General features: G+C 38.0%; 1 protein-coding gene across 9 annotated transcripts in view; it reads right to left on the bottom strand.

Moving 5' to 3' along the window:
* Window positions 1-16920, bottom strand: part of LOC121315805 (protein 4.1-like) — a 117023-nt gene that overhangs the window by 70203 nt on the left and 29900 nt on the right. For all 9 annotated transcript variants that reach the window (XM_041250238.1, XM_041250242.1, XM_041250244.1 and 6 more), the window contains exons 2-3: window positions 7682-8277; window positions 971-1195 (exon numbers count right to left, since the gene is read on the bottom strand). In XM_041250238.1, the coding sequence (XP_041106172.1) occupies window positions 971-1195; window positions 7682-8266 (810 nt within the window). In that variant the 5' untranslated portion in view covers window positions 8267-8277. The remainder of the gene's footprint in view (window positions 1-970; window positions 1196-7681; window positions 8278-16920) is intronic.

Genomic DNA, 16920 nt, shown 5'->3' with positions numbered 1-16920 from the left:
TTTTTTTAATGTACTGTAAAAAGATTTGTGCTTGCCAAGTACAGTATGCGGAAAACTCAAAGCCATATTTGTGAAACAAATCCACAATGTGCTTGGGGGGAGGGTAGAGATAATTCTGAAACCTTCTTCCAGATGTATTTTTTTTTTTCACTGTCGGTGTCAGTTGATATGAACTGTATGTTGTAGGAAAAGAATGATCTTAAGCACCCCTTTGTCATTATTCTTGTTTTCACGCACAAATTCAAATTCCTGTTTTTACAGAAAACAAATATGGGATTGGTAATGAACAAATCTAGAATGGCAAACTCTTCCACTGTAATATACCAATTTCAAAAGAGGTATACCTGCACAACTCTTGTTACAGGAAAGACATTTCCAAAACCCTGGGTGAGACTGGGTGAACAAAACAGAGGAACACACACCAACCGCACAATACACTGTTTTGTAAGACTTACAAACTAAGCAGTTGCTTTGAAACCCTGTGCATTTCACATACAGCAGGACGTCCTGGTTTTAATGTTTGTTTATAAAGAAAGCACTGGCAGCACTTTAAAAATCATCAGACTTTGGTATACAACATTCAGGATTCGGGTCTTTAGGAGGTAAATATCTATTCGTTAATGGTTACATTTCATACTTGAAAGGGAACTCACAGCTTTGTAAGAATAGAAAAACACAATGGATTTGCCCTGTTATCCAAACTGTGTCCTCCAGTATTTCATATCACTACCAGATCTATAGGTCAGAAACCTCTCCTTACATGAACAAGTATTTATCCAAACATTTGCCCTGTTACTGTAATGAAAAAAAAATCTACAAAAACATGTATATTAATAAATAATATATAGTTTAAAAGTACAGTAAACAGCATAGGGGCCAAGTGGTATTTAGCTGAAGGCAATGCTGGCCTTCCTGTGCTCGCATGTACAGTAATTCTAAAATAACAGGTGTAGTGTAGTCTAGTTCTTACCTCGACCTCACAGGGGAACTCCATGCCTTCTAGCATCATGACCTTGCACACCACAGTCTTCATCTTCTTGGATGGCTTCCCAGGAGGCTTCTCAGCCTTCAATTCAGGTTTCTGAACGTTCTCTTCCTCCTTAATCTTCTTCTGAATCTCCTCCCCAGCTCCGTTCTTCTCCTCCTTCAAATCTACGTCCTTCTCCAAGGAGTCTTTTCTGGTCTCTTTTGCAGGCTACAAAAAAAAAAAAAAAAAGATTAAGCTAAACCAAAATACAGTTTTTCCATAGCACCCCATAATGTAACTAAAAGGGCAATATAGTTTCCTACACTAGTGTACTCGTGTACCACAGTATTGTCTTTTTAAGCTTCATCTCCCCCTCCCCTCCCTCTAGCCATCAACACGCCTGATTCCCATAAAATATTCTGTTGTTCTCTTTGTTACAGATCTAGACATCTCTTACTGTACCTTCTATTCTTCAGCTCTCAGGACTTGAAGAAGAAGCAATAGTCCATGATTGTCCTAGTCGGAATGTGATAAATTAACATACAAAACTGTTTTCACCATTCATAATAATTTCCATTGGCATCAAAGAGGTGATGTCAGAGGGTGGATAAACATTTGCAAAAATGGAAAATAAAGGCAATTTGGCACAGATACAGAAATAAAGAAAGATATCTTGGATGCCTCTGCATTGCAGCTACAGTACAGTATACATTTTTATGTTTTGCATAAAAAGTTCTGTTGTAGTTAATAATTTAAATATTTAACAGCCATACTGTAACTCTGGACTCCTGATCTGCCTTAATTCAGCAATAGAACCAGAAGAGGGCTTTACCGTCTGGTAAGGCCCGCCTCGTGCCACTAAATGTCCCGAGTTCATGTACATCATACACAAAAGAAAGCATGGTTTGTGAACAATTTTTAAAACCTTTAAATAAATAAAAAAACAATAACTTTTTTTAAAATTATTATTAGGATTTGAGTCTGGTTCGTGTATTTGTGTAAGTTTCAGTATTTAAGCTACCATTAGGTCCTAAAAATGTATTGACAAAAAAAAAAAAAAAAACACAATAACAAATATCTAGTAGTTGGGGCTCTCGAGTGGCGCATCCGGTAAAGGCACTCCGCATGGAGTGCAGGATGCGCCCTAAAGCCTGGACATTGCCGGTTCGAGTCCAGGTTATTCCTTTGCCGACCAAGGACGGGAGCTCCCTGGGGACGGTGCACAATTAGCCGAGCATCGCCCAGGGTGCAGAAGGTTTAGGTTGGCCAGGGTGTCCTCAGCTCACCACGCACCAGAGCCCCCTGTAGTCTGGCCGGGCACTTGCGGGCTTGCCTGTAAGCTGCCCGGGGCTGCATTGTCCTCTGACCCTGTAGCTCTGAAGTGGCTGCATGGTGAGTCTGCAGTGTGAAAAGAAGAGGTCGATGGCAGCACACGCTTCAGAAGACAGCGTGTGTTCATCTTCACTACTCCCGAGTCAGTGCAGGGGTTGTCGTGGTGAGCCAAGCTTAAATAATAATTAGATATTCTAAATCGGGAAAAAATAATAATTGCCGACTACTGAAAAAAAAAAAAAATTATATAGTAGTCTACATGTGAAAATGCTGATCGTGCTATTTGTGCAGTAAGATGTGTTTAAAGTTTATTCAAAGCCTCCTTCCTGGCTTTGTTAGTGAAGAGAGCACCGTCCTGTGTTGTTACTGTGATATGCTGAAATATTAACATTGCTGAAAGCAATCAAACTGCATCCAGTGGTCTGATTTCTTCAACCGATTATTCAAACCAGAAACTAGCTGATGGCAGCAAACACTATTCTCAGTTTTTTAAAAAACTTTATTTGCTATACTAAATTTAAATAGATATATTGAACAGATCACGGATCAATTTCCTAATTATTATTCGAACATGTATTTTACTGAAAAAGGTATACTTTTATCTTTCAGCTAAACTGAGAGTTAATAATAGGCCAAAGGCAAACTACATTATTATTATGCAATTTGATTTGTAATTTTCTCTCTTTAAAATACCCGAGTACGCTAGTCTGTTTTAGTATGTCGTTAAAAATGTATGGGTTTCTGGTATCTAATTACATGCACATTCATTCTTTACACAAGAGTTTCACTGACATGATCTCAAAGCCACGAAGCAGTGATCACAAACAAATGTTATTATTATTAAAGAGGAGGATAACAGCACAGTAAAAATAACCCACTAAACTGAATATCTGCAATTTAAGTCAACACTAAAGATTCAGTGTAGTATATGTCTGTCTGGCACTGTTACCTCCCTGCTCCCTGGACAGATCACAGCAGATTATTTATAACTTTCAAATGCACGACGACTTACGCAAGAATTTCAACAGGTATACACTCAACAATTCCATATAAACCCAAACGACTTTGCCTACAGTATACAACAAAAGACAGCTATACAGTACTGTAAAAGCAAAAGACCTTTCCCTTCTAACAGTTAGTCTTACAAAGTACTTTGAAGGTGTGATGATTTTGTGATCTTAAAAGAGTACTGTAACTGGAGTTGACCAAAGGGTGAAAACTGGCTTAAAAATGTTAACTGGGACATTTACTATGCAACTGTCTTGGTACAACTTTTACCTCAACCCTCTCTGACCTTAGGCTTGCTATACAGCCACCTTAAAACTTCATTCGTACCTAGACATGAACCGAAGTAAAAGAAGAGTGGCATAGATACTATAGGCACTATAATTGTTTTCCAAACTATATGGTTCTAAAAGGAATTTATTGTCCCTGTTTTAGTAGATTGCATTTCTTCTAATGATTAAAGTATAGTAGATGGTTGTAGAACACATAGTCCTTCTTACACTGTAGCAAGATCAAATTAAGCTTGAGTTTACTGATGATCTATATCTGCATTTTCAGAGCAATTCCTTAATCACTGAAATGTAATTTGATGTCAACAAAGGATACAGAAAAGCCAAGCCACACATTCATACTTTGTTATCTGTCTTGTACTTCTGGCTTCATTCACTGCAGGAAATTAAAATATTTCACATTGAGCCTGGTCTTAACTAAGGAACCCAATAAACAAATATTTTAATAAATGGGTTTCTGTCATGCCCGATTCCCAGAGTGCGCTGGCTTGACACTTGGAGTTTATTTTCCATCTCATCCCAGAGGAAACAATGCTCATTCAATCATAAAGGGAGACAAGCCCCTGAAGCCAGCACAAGAGAGGAATCAGGAAGCCTCTCACATTCCCACCACAACTTTAACTTCCCTGATAGGACTTGAGCACGCAGTGCTGGAGTGCCAAGGGTCGGTGAACTGAGGCATTACTACAGAACAGTGTGTTCTCCTTTTCAGAATTAAACTCATTATCAACTGCACTGTAATTTACTTAGCCATCAGTATAACACTGCATTTTTGTTTGGTGTCGGTATAACTTATGGTTCTGTAGTATTGTTATTGCACACTGCCCAGTAGATTAATATTTCTATAACCCACACAACTGCAGGGAGAGCAGACAGTATGCCAAGAAATCTGTGGCTTTAACTCGCACTTCAAAATTACACTACAGCACTTCAAAATTAAATAGCCACTAAACACTTTACTATTATTATTTCCACCCTGCAGCAAAGTAAATCACTTGTTTCCACCCACCAAACGACTGCTGACCCACTGATGCAAAGTCCAGCCTGGCTAGCCTGATGAACTATCCCTAGTCAACATTTCATGAATTCATTTCACATGGCAAAGCCAGTAGTTGTAAAACTCGACATCGTCCCTTAACACACAACTTTAATGCATTGCTGAAATATCTATTTCTGAAATAGCCCTGCAACACTATTTAAAAATAACAAAATTAGCTGGTTTCTTGTTCATGCAAGTGGATAATAAAATGACTGCATATGAATCCACAGACGGTTTCCAAAAGTCCAAAACTGTTTTGTTTTTTTGTTTTTTATTGCTGGGAACACGGTACACAACAAGATAGCTCCAAGAGTCTGCTTTTAATGTATTAAAATATACTGATGCCTCAAAAAAAAAAAAAAAAAAAAAAAAAAGGAACAATAAAAGTCTGACCAGATAAGAGGTTTTAATAGAGATGGGATGTTATGTAAGGACAAACTGCACTGTGGTGCACTCTGTATTGATCCAGGTACAATTATTATATATTTTTTTCTAAACCATTCCACTTTTACATCCCAAAGTGACATCAGGTCAAATACTGCTGCTGGCACACTGAGTACTAAATAAATGTTTAATATTGATCGTCCCTGGCCTGTCTGTACCCATTATCTACAGTACAGCCATTAATCAAAATGGTGTCTCTTATCCAGTGATTAGTTTACAAGCTACTCAGCTGCGCTAACATGGCTGTGTGTGGACATTTGGAAAAAATGTATTTTATTGTCTCTCTACTGGAGTAAGAAAACATGAGAGCTGAAAATTAAAGATTTTGTTTTTTCTGCCAGATCTCCAGACCTAAAAACAATTAAGAAAATCTGAAACTAGAAGGGTTATGACTTAAACAGCAGAGCTCTGGTCTCATGGAGCCTGTGGCCAAGCAATGGACTGGGATCGGTTTGTTTGTGCCAAAATGTGCACAGCCCATGAGGTTCAATCTGCAGACAGTGATCCAGGCCAACAGAATGGTGGGACCACATATTTTAACAAGTTCAGGCTCCTCAATGGACTGGATTCTAATGAAAAGGAAACTTTGTTAACCAAAGTCTGTTACAATATTTGATGTTTGGTCCAATCAAATATGCAGAATGGTTTTGAACAAAACAGCGATTAAGGTACTAGTGTCTGCATTATGTTGGTAATAAGTTTTTAATGTTATTATTGATGTATTAAACTTGCATAGTGTGTTACCCCCCCACCCCCCGAGGCAATCCTGACTTACAGCCCGGGTTCTCCGGTCTATCAGAAACCGTTTGGTAAACTTTATTTCCATCTTCAGTTTACAAAAAATTGCTTTGTGCAAATGTGTAGGTGGTCTTTACAGTTATAGTTAGCAATTACACCAGCTGATGACAATTTACTAAAATCCTGAATGTTTAGATGTGAAGATTACATTTTCAGAGAGGAATAAAACCACTGTAACCACAATACTGTCAAGAAACAGCTTGGCAGGAATTGTTGTTCAATTCCTGTGTTTTTTTTTTTTTTTTTTTTTTTGCAAATTATAACCCACATTATTGTAATTCCTCAATAAAAATGTTTGGGAAAATGTGTCAAAACAGATGCTTTAGTGTGCGATTGAACCTCCAGCACTACATGTATTTATCTTTAATACTGTATGTAAGTTAGCAATCTGATCAAAACTTGCATTTTAATGGTGCAACTGCTAACAATTGAGGAGAAATAGTACTATACAGTACATACCAATATTGCCTGCTGTTTTTCTCAGCTTGATTACAAGCTTCCTTCCCACTTTGACTTTTGTCTCGGACACTAAATATATTTACAGCATCCGTTATTTGCTTTGAAGTATCCTGTTTTGTCTTGTCTGGAACACAATTTGGCTTTGCTTTCAACACATCAACAGCCAACTTGAGAAAATGTGCATTTGCCAAAACAGAGACTAAATATTTGGGATTTACAATGGGGAATGGAATGGTGAAACCCATTGTCACCAAAGTCCAGGCTTTGGTGGACGTGGCAATCACCAAACCAAGGCTCAGGTGAGGTCTCTACTGGAGTTAGCCGGTTTCATCCCTGAGTATGCCACATTGGTCAATCCCTTAGTTGACCTCACCAGAAAGAGCCCTCCAAATTTGATTAAGTGGTCAGTAGAATGTCAGGGGACGTTTGATGCTATTAAGCAAAGACTTTGCCGGGCCCCCACTCTCATCACTCCAGACTTCACCAAGAGATTCATCCTCCACACCGACTGAACCCCTGGGTTAAACTGTGTAGTACACAGCCTTGTTCATTATTATTTACCATTGTGAAGTGACTTTTACACCCTTGCTTGTTTTCATCTTTCATGGGCAGCCTCCATTGTACAGTACATAAGCCCGTAACTTGAAGAGCTAATACTTTAGGATTCTTACAAAAACACTTCCAGGTTCATTCATATGCGATATCAAAAGAGTCGGAGATAGTGAGGTGGGGACCATCTGTCCATTTGATGTGGAATGACCCTTTGACTCAGAACACAAGCAGTGGGTTAGCCAACGACAAGCTAAAAAGTTATGGTAAGGGAGGTTATTCATTATTGAGCAATGCAAATTAATTTCAGTGGGCTGTTTGTGATCTTTAAGTACTAAAACTTAGGATACTGGAAATACAATGCAGTGCAAGAAGATAAGAAAGAATTAGCACAAATATTAACAGCCCCAACGGGAACATCAGGAAAAAAAAATCAATTGAGGTGAGCAATTTGAAACCAACAAAGGGATTAATTAAAGGAAGGCCTCAATGCCAAAATGTTCTACTTCTTCAGTACTATTTCTATCAGCAAACAAAAAAAAAAGTTTGAATTCTGACAGGGCCAAACAATGCACACCACTTTTTTTAAAACCTACTTTTCAGGGAGTAATTTGTTTAACATAATATAAATATAATATAGTATTTTGTGTCCCTAATATACCGTAATACAGTACTGACTAAATAATATGGTATTGTCACTACCTCAAGCACAGAAAATACATTGTATTGACACAGTTCCTTTTGTAGAAGAAGCTAAAGAGTACCCATGGAGAGAAATGTTAGTTTTACAATACCAACCTGAGTCTCTGCACTGCTTATTGAATGTTTCTCCTCCTTTTCATCTGCCTTGCTGTCCTGCGGCAGTGAGCGTTGAACCTCAGGAGGTTTGTCTATTCCGTCCTCTCCTCCCTGCTCTCTTTTCTCCTCCTTCTCAGACTTCTTCTCCTGAACGTCGCCCTCTTCCTTCACCGGGTCCCCTATCCCCAGACTTTCTTTGGACTCAACTTGGCTCTGAGATTTCTGCTTCTTAAGCCATGGGGGAAGGAACCTAGAGATGCCCTTCCCTGAGGCCTCTTCTTTCTCCTTCTTGCCCAACCCTGGGCTGGTCTGTGCACTGGGGCTAGCTGGCTTTGGTGACGTGGGAGTGTCTGTATGTTCCTCACCTGAAGGCTGCTCTCCAGTGGTAGACTGCAGCGTCTCCTTGTTATCGGTCAGTTCCTCTGGTTTCTCAGCCTCTGTGTGCTCTTGTTTCGGGTGCACCTGTTGCTGTGTTGCCGGTTCGTCCTGCGCCTGTGTCTGCAGCTCCGGAGCTGCTGGCTGTTCTTCGGCCTGCTCTGGTTCCTTCTTTACTTCAGACTCCAAACCTGTTTCAGTCGTCATCATTACAGTTTACACTGAGAAGGCAAAGAAGAAAAAAAAAGAAAACTGATCACTTTTAATTATTATTAATTAGTCATTTAACAGATGCTTTTATCAAAAGTGACCTCTTGGGGATGAACTATACATCAACAACTGCTGCTACAGAGTCACTTAAAATAGGACCTCATCTGACAGACGGAGCATAAGGAGGTTAAGTGACTTGCTCAGGGTCACACACAGTGAGTCAGTGGCTGAGTGGGGATTAGAACCGTGGACCTCCTGCTACCCAGCCCTTTAACCACTGGACCACCAAGCCTCCTAATTTTGACTTATAGTATCAAGCCTTGTCATTGCTTCCCACATGCCACACATTTACTCTTCAAATTCAGAATTACTGTATAAGTGGCCATACTATAAAATACATCCAGCCAAAATATATGGAGTAATAAGTTAATCAATGCCCAAAGCTTAAAAAATGGCCTATATTCATAGTTCATAGAAAGCAGAAGCTAACGCAAGTTATCATAATCAACTATGTTCCATACTTGCTTGTCACCATCACAAAAATGTCTGCACACTCAAATACTGTACAGTACAATTATCAAATACTGTGTATCCGCCACATGTGTTGCCACATTTAGTATAGGCCTACATGTTTTCTTGTTTTCCTCAAATTAAGGAACAAACTTTTTAAAAACGTGAAACGCATGGCTATAAATACTGTACCTATAAAGATGAGAAATTGCAACAAAAACCCTATTCATTGGTACAGCTGCAATTTCTTTTCAATAACTGTCACTTGTGTATTGAACTGCAGGCTAAAATAAAAACAGCCCAATGGGTAAGAACACTAACAAGAACAGTGTCAAACTTTTGTTTTAACTGTGCTGGGAATATGATGGAATTTTCTAGACACTTAACCAATTAACACTGCAGTTTGGCTATTAACTTAATTCTTATGCACAATGAAAGAGAGGGAAGTACTGTGTAAATGTTCCAAACTCATTACGAGGAGGCTATGTGACACAAGCTAAGTTTTAGCATACTTCACCAGCAACTATTGTATAAAGGGCTTTATCTGCAACCCAGTACTGTACTGTAGCTTGTATAATATTACATGCCTTGCTGGGCATTCAGCACAATCTGTTTTTAGATGCCATACAGACAGATTTTAATCGATGTGTGGTCAGAGTGGATGGGAAATGTGCCAGGCTTGTTCAAGCATTGCAGTCAGAAGGGACAGTACTCTTATCTTAATTTACTGAAAGATAACAGTGTGTTGTTCAGATAATCCAAACTGGGACTACCATGTTCAGATATTCGTTCAAGATTTGTTCATTTTCAAAACATTATTAAAGCCATTATATGTTACACTGTATTAAATATCCCAGAAGCAAAAAAGGCCTTATGTTACCCCCGTGAATTAACTACAAAATTAACTACAAAACATTAATAACAAACAAAGTGGCCATAAACACATTTCCATAAAGTAACGACATTCATGTTTAACTTGAAAAAGCACTTCAAATAAAATAAAACATACAAGAGGGTGTTGTATAATCCAAAAAACAAAAATATATATATATATATATATATATATATATATATATATATATATATATATATATATATACACACACACACACACACACACACATATATATATATATATATATATATATATATATATATATACACACACACACACACACACACACACACACACACACACACACATACACACACACACACACATATATATATATATATATATATATATATATATATATATATATATATATATATATATATATATATATATATATAGACACACACACACACACACACACACACAGTACCAGTCAAAAGTTTGAGTACACTTCCTGGAAACTAGGTTTTTTTCATAATTGACAATGTTTTACGTCGTATACGTTTCTGTAAATACTTGAAAATGAAAACACATGTTACAATATACAAAACAAAACATAAGGAGTATCAAAGCAATGTTCAAGAAAATTGAAAATTGTCTTTAAATCTTGGATTCCTCAAAATAGCCACCCTTTGCCTTAATAACAGCCTCACAAACACGAGGCATTCGGTTAACAATTTTCAGCAGGAAATCACCCGACATGTCTTCCCAGTTCTTCTGCAGCAATTCCCAGAGATGTAGGGCACTTGTAGGTAGCTTTGCTTTGACTCTTCTGTCCAGTTTGTCCCATACAAGTTCTATGGGATTGAGGTCTGGAGACTGGGCAGGCCAGGTCATTAGGTTGAGTTGTCCTTCACTTTCCTTTTTTGCAAGATAGTTCTTGCACAACTTTGAGGTGTGTTTCGGGTCATTATCTTGCTGAAGAATGAAGGACTGCCCAACTAGCCGTAATCCTGATGGAATGGCATGCCTCTGAAGTAGGCTATGATAGCCATGCTGGTTGAGCTTGCCATGAACTTGGTAAAGATCACCAACTCTGTCACCAGCAAAGCAATCACAGACCATGACACTGCCTCCTTCATGCTTGACAGTGGGAACCACACATGCAGAACTCATGCACTCATCCTCTCTGCGTCTTACAAATACTCAGCAGTTGGACCCAAATATTTCAAATTTTGACTCATCGGTTCATAAGACCGACTTCCACTCCTCAAACATCCAGTTTCTGTGTTTTTTGGCCCAGGCAAGTCTCTTCCTCTTATTCTGCACTCTTAACAATGGTTTCTTTGCAGCAATTCTTCCAGTTAGGCTAGCTTCACGCAATCTCCTCTGAACAGCTGAAGTTGAAACATCTGTACTTCTAGTAGCATTTAGCTGAGCTTGTATTTCAGGGGCAGTTAATCGCCGGTTTCGCAGACTTGTGACTGAAATTAACTTGTTCTCTGATTGAGGTCACCCTTGGCCTGCCTGACCTTGTTCAGTCCTTATGAGTGCCAGTTTCTTCAAATCGTTTGATGGTCTTGGCCACAGCTGTTACAGACACTTGCAAAGTTCTTGCAATTTGTCTTAAAGATTGACCATTTTTTGCCATTTTCTGCTCCCTTACATTCAGGAATGACACACTTGTGCCTATATTTATAGTAATCATGGACCCTCACCTGTTAACAATAATTGGTAACATGCTAGTTAACTCAGAGAACATCTAACAAAGACACTTTTATACTTAGGCCAGTGTTCTAACACCGTGTTACACACATTTGACTTTTAACGGATCTGGGCTTCAAACTGAAATTGACAAGATTTACATTTTCATTTAAAAATTTAATTTTTGAATGCAATTCACTTATGATTATCCGCTTATATAAGTACACGTATCACATAATGAAATATTAAGTGTTTATAGACAAGTTTATACAGTTAAAGGCATAGATAATCATGAAAAACCTGGTTGCAAGCAGGTGTACTCAAACTTTTGACTGGTACTGTGTATATATATATACTGTTTTAGTTCTCTTTTATTACAGTCCACTTAACAATTATGATTGCATCATGAAAGAAAATTAAAACGTTTTTCACTATGAGTAATTTCTTTTGCAGTTATCATATTGCTGACAGAAACCCACCCGATTGACTCGCTTCCTAAATATAACTATATATTCAGCGGTGGGAAGAATCTAAGCATACAACTTTTATCTTCCAATGAGGTGCTGGCAGGACCCCCCCTTGCAGCAGCAGTGACAGTGGTTTGCTTATTTTTGTGAAAGAAAAATGTTCTCAGTTCAGTTGCAAACGTCAAGTGTACCAAAGTGTCAATCAAACTCCTGGAAGCAGAAGCAGTTGTTGAGCGGTAAATGATACTAAAACAAAAATGGCAAACAGGGTGTGGGACGTTGTGGAGTTCCAAAGAAATCGAAGCTCTTCTTGAAATTTGAGCAGATACCCATACACAAATGCTGCTTGACAATACCCATAAAACACCAAGGTGTTCAAAGAGTTTTCCATTCGAAAGAACGGGGCTTTAACAGCACTGCTGAACAATGCAGAGCAAAATTTTACAAACTATTCAAAATTAATTCAAAATGTCCTTATTATGACCAACTTGATATTATTTTGTGGACGTGCCCGTGTTCCAATCCACAGAATACTGTGATGATGAATCAAGTTCAAGTATGGAGGCAAATCTGGAAGAGGACATCCCGGCACAATGTAAATACAGTATTTATTCTTATGAGATACTGTGAAGGGTTATCAGTCTACTGTGGTCCTTTCAACTGTGATTTGAATGTTTGTTTTTTTATAAGATGGAATATGGGTACTTTTTGGTGCTGGGGCATGTAAACCCAGACATTATTGACTAATATAGATATCTATCTATCAGTGAAAAACCTGAAAGAGAATTATTCTGTCTCGGTCTCTGTCATGAAAGTAGAGTCTCTATGGCAAAAAAGTGACAAATTATTTCAGCCAAACTTTCAGTTTAGATGGCTTACCAAAAGAGTTTCCATAGAGACATTCATGGCCACACTCTTGTCATCTTGCTTCAAAAGGATTCATTATTTAACTCCTGCTGTTTATTTTCTTCAACAAAATCTCCAACATGTTTTTAAATTAATAGTTTTAATCTCAATGTGACTACCTGGTTAAATAAAAGATAAAAAAAAAAAAAAAAAAAAAAAAAAAAATCATCAAACCCCAGCTCGCCTCCTTGCAAGACCAGAAGGCAAATGAAAATTCCAGGTGCTGAGAAACATCAGAAAAAAAAGGGAACACAGAGTGAAAAAAAATTATACGAATATGAAGAGGTTTTGTGATATTTGCAAATTATGTAAAATATTCAGTAGTGCTTTGTCTTTAAGATAGTGTTTAAGGTAGTGGTCTCAAAACAGTATATATATATATATATATATATATATATATATATATATATATATATATATATATATATTTTTTTTTTTTTTTTTTTTTTTTTTTTTTGACTTTTTGTCCAAAACGTTGCAAAGGTTTAAAACATCTCGAGGACAAATAGAGCCCACTTAATAATTTTTAAAAAATTGTTAGATTTAGGGGCGTGGACGGGAGCTCCCTGGGGGCGGTGCACAACTGGCCGAGCACCCCTGGGGGGGGGGCCTTAGGGTGTCCTTGGCTCACCGTGCACCAGCAACTCCTGTAGACTGCCCGGCCACCAGTGGGCTTGCCTGTAAGCTGCCCAGAGCTGCATTATCCTCCGACGCTGTAGCTCTGGGCTGGCTGCATGGCAGGCACGCAGAGTGAAAACAAGCAGTCAGCTGACGGCACACACTTCAGCAGACAGTGCGTGTGGGCATTTCAAATTGGGAGAAAAACAGGGTAAAAATTAATTGGCGAGTACTAATTTAAAAAAAAAAAAAAAAGTTAGATTTGCTCTTTATTGCATGTACTTACTGACAAATATTCATAGAGATGCATTTTCTATAGCACTACTGTTTCCCGAAGTGTACCGAGTGTAAAAAGGGAGTTAAAGTGGCTTTTTATGTTGGTTACCAGTTTGCATAAATGCATAAGATATGACGGTAGAGGTTTTTCATTTTGACAACAAAATCTATAGTTATGCAAGCTGATTTTCCAAATATGTATTTTCTCTCCAGTTTAGTAGGCTTCCATAGTTTGGAATATTGTTGATAAATATTGTTGTTACAGCTTGATGTATTATTTTCTTTGTCATCACACAACACACTTTATAAAGTACATCAACGTGAAAAACAGTTTTTGTTATGCTTATGTGGTTATTGCACATTATTTTTTGGACTAAACAAATGTTTCATTTTCACAATATACTTCATGGCCAATTTAAATCATATTAGAGAATATTTTTGTTTGTCCTATTTTTTGTATACATTTTTACTTGCAAGTACTGCTGTTTACATAAAGAGAAATGGTGAGCAATTTAAGCTTGATATATAGGCAAATTACATTAGTATTTTACTTCATTTTTCATTAGGAAGCTTGCCGTAACACGTCAGTAATTTATTACAAAAATTCCACACATTTTAGTTACAGAAGTGATTGCTGTTTTTATTTTCATGTACAGATCACTTTGAAAATCTTAGAATTCTAAATAAACCTATTACAATAAAAAAAGTCTTCCTTTTTGTCATTACTGCAAAAAAAGAAAATAAATAAAAAAGTCATTTAACTCCTCTGTCATCTTGCAGCCGTTCAATTTTGATTTCCTGTCCTGTATCTTACATATTTACCATCATCACTTTGATGGGTATTTTTTTTAAATTTTTTCTCACATGACCTCTGTTTCTGTCATCTTCATTTTCAGACTGCTGAAATGTGCCACTAGTGCATTACAGATATGTATTGCTACCATATCTTGCTCCAAATCTCTTGCAGGTTCCGTGGTTTCATTTTCATCAACCATCATATTGTCTTAATTTATGAGCCAGGTATCTGAACTCTTATCCACTCATTTTGCATATGCTGTGGAGAATGCAACATGCAGCAATTATTGTTGGTCTCATTGTTATATGATGGTAATTTATTTTATTTAGACACCTTCAGCGTCCCTTAAGTTGGCCAAAGGCACATTATACAATCATCTGTGCTCGGCTTAACCTGTAGTTGAAGTTTCTCTGGTCTGGTGTAATTCCATCTCTCTCTGGGAATCCTTTTTTAAGCCACGGCAGTAGGGGGTATGCTGCATTACCAATTATAGTAACAAGGACATTAACCCCATTGAATAGCTCTGTCACATTTGGGAATAGGTTACCATCCTGCCCGAATTTTTCCTGGCCAGCCAACATTTATATCCCAAAACCTGTAAGTTTGATCAACCACACCTTATAAAATAACCGAGTATCAGCCCTTTCTAATGTAATAATCTGCTTTATTTTCAGTAGGTGCAATAATGTGAATATGGCCTCAGCACACTGTGGGACACCCCAGCAATCACGAAAACTTTGAACTAAGCTGTGTAGTTCCTCAGCTGTTGTAATGCTTATATATTTCCTCTTCAGTATGTGTACTATCGCACTGGACACTTCAATTGTGACTTGACAGGCCGTACAGCATCCAATACCAAACAAATAGGCCAGACTGAATAGGGGGTTAGTACCGGTAGGCTACAGTATATTGTAGAATCAAGTCTGATTTCCTCTCATTAGTTCAAAACCAAAAGCCAGACCTCATCATCTAAACAACCTTGCAATACAGCAGGAATTTAGAGAGAAATGCTTTGCATCTAAATACTGTCCTTCAGCATGGCTGAAATACAATTGTGGGAGCAAGCTTATTGTCTTACATGAGAGGAAATAAAGGGGAAGAGTTCATTTGATGCTGAAAACTAAATACACTGGAGCTGGGGATCCAAGATCCAAGAACTGTACTATACAAGTCTGGCATCACAAAGAGACTGACAGAGTACGACAGAATGAGCGGTGACTAATTTGCTAGGCGTTGTCAAGAGTTCAGTAATATTAAGCTTGCAACTAAGATTGATGTTTTAAAGTGTTTTGCAGTCAAGTTGGAACAGCATAGCCAAACTCTCAAAGCAACCCTTTCCTGCTAAGTAGTGTAGTATAACAATAAACATCCATGTGAGTGACATTCATTTCCTACCGTGGCTGTAAATTTGAAATGAAAGCTACAGGTATCACTAACAGGAAAAAGTAATTACCATAATAAATATTCAAATGCTACAAACAGACAGATATCTTCTTATGCCCTCAGATTCTGATATTCACAATATCAGGAATAAGCACAGAAAGTTTAATCACAATTAATGAAGCGCTTCTCTAGATACATGGCATGAAAATAAGGGGTTCAACAATACAAACAGGTCACGACACAGTATGGTAATCCTGTACATGTAATCTTTACCAGGCAGATACTTTATGCCAAGGGTTTCCCAAGAATCTCAATGCACACTTCATTCACTAGTCTTTTATACAACCTGGTATGGAAACAAACAATGGTCTCTGACAGTGTTGGGTGAACAGTACATTAGCCAAGCTGAACTTTGCATTGGCTTCCAAGACAATTACATTGCAGTATCAAAACGGACAGCAGCATTTGCATGCTGTAGATCTTTTGTGTTACTGTAGCAAAACAAATCCCTGTCATAACCAATCAGTCCCCAGGTCCAGGAACTGAGGTGCTCTCATGCTCTCAACATTCATATCCTCTTTACTTTAAGCTACTATAAGAGGCTAATATTGATGGGCATCCGCCACACAGCCTCACAACTACAGCAATAGCCCACTGTAACCATAACAAACCTCAGTGATGTACTGCCACTGCTTGGATTCTTCTGCTGCTTACTGTTCTATTGCTGCAATTCTACAGAGTTAATTCAGGTGGTTGAATGGAATGTCTACTCTATAATTTGGTGGCTCAGAAGGTTTGCAGCGTGCCAGAGGAATGAAGAACAGTACTTAAAATCCATGCTCAGCACATTGCCGAACTACCAAGCATGACTTTTATTGTTTGGGTATGAGAAAATGAATACTGTATAGTGCTGAAGTCTTCAGACCACACACTGTACAGCACTGTATCATTGAAATGTATCGCCGCCTTTGCAAAGGTAAAACCATTTTATAAGTCAAGTTGACAAACATTTAAACATATGTTGCTAATAGCCCCCCCCCCCCCCCCCTCCCCCCCTCCCCGTTCTTTCAAGATTCTACAAGAGAAAATCTTGATATAATATTCCAATGCACAGAGACAATTTACAACAGTGCTTATTACAGCAAGTCATGTTAGTGTG

The sequence above is a fragment of the Polyodon spathula genome, chromosome 5 (genome assembly GCF_017654505.1).
Source record: "Polyodon spathula isolate WHYD16114869_AA chromosome 5, ASM1765450v1, whole genome shotgun sequence".
NCBI lineage: Eukaryota > Metazoa > Chordata > Actinopteri > Acipenseriformes > Polyodontidae > Polyodon > Polyodon spathula.
Note: the sequence above shows the minus strand (reverse complement) of the source record. Positions and strands in the feature narration are given on the sequence as shown.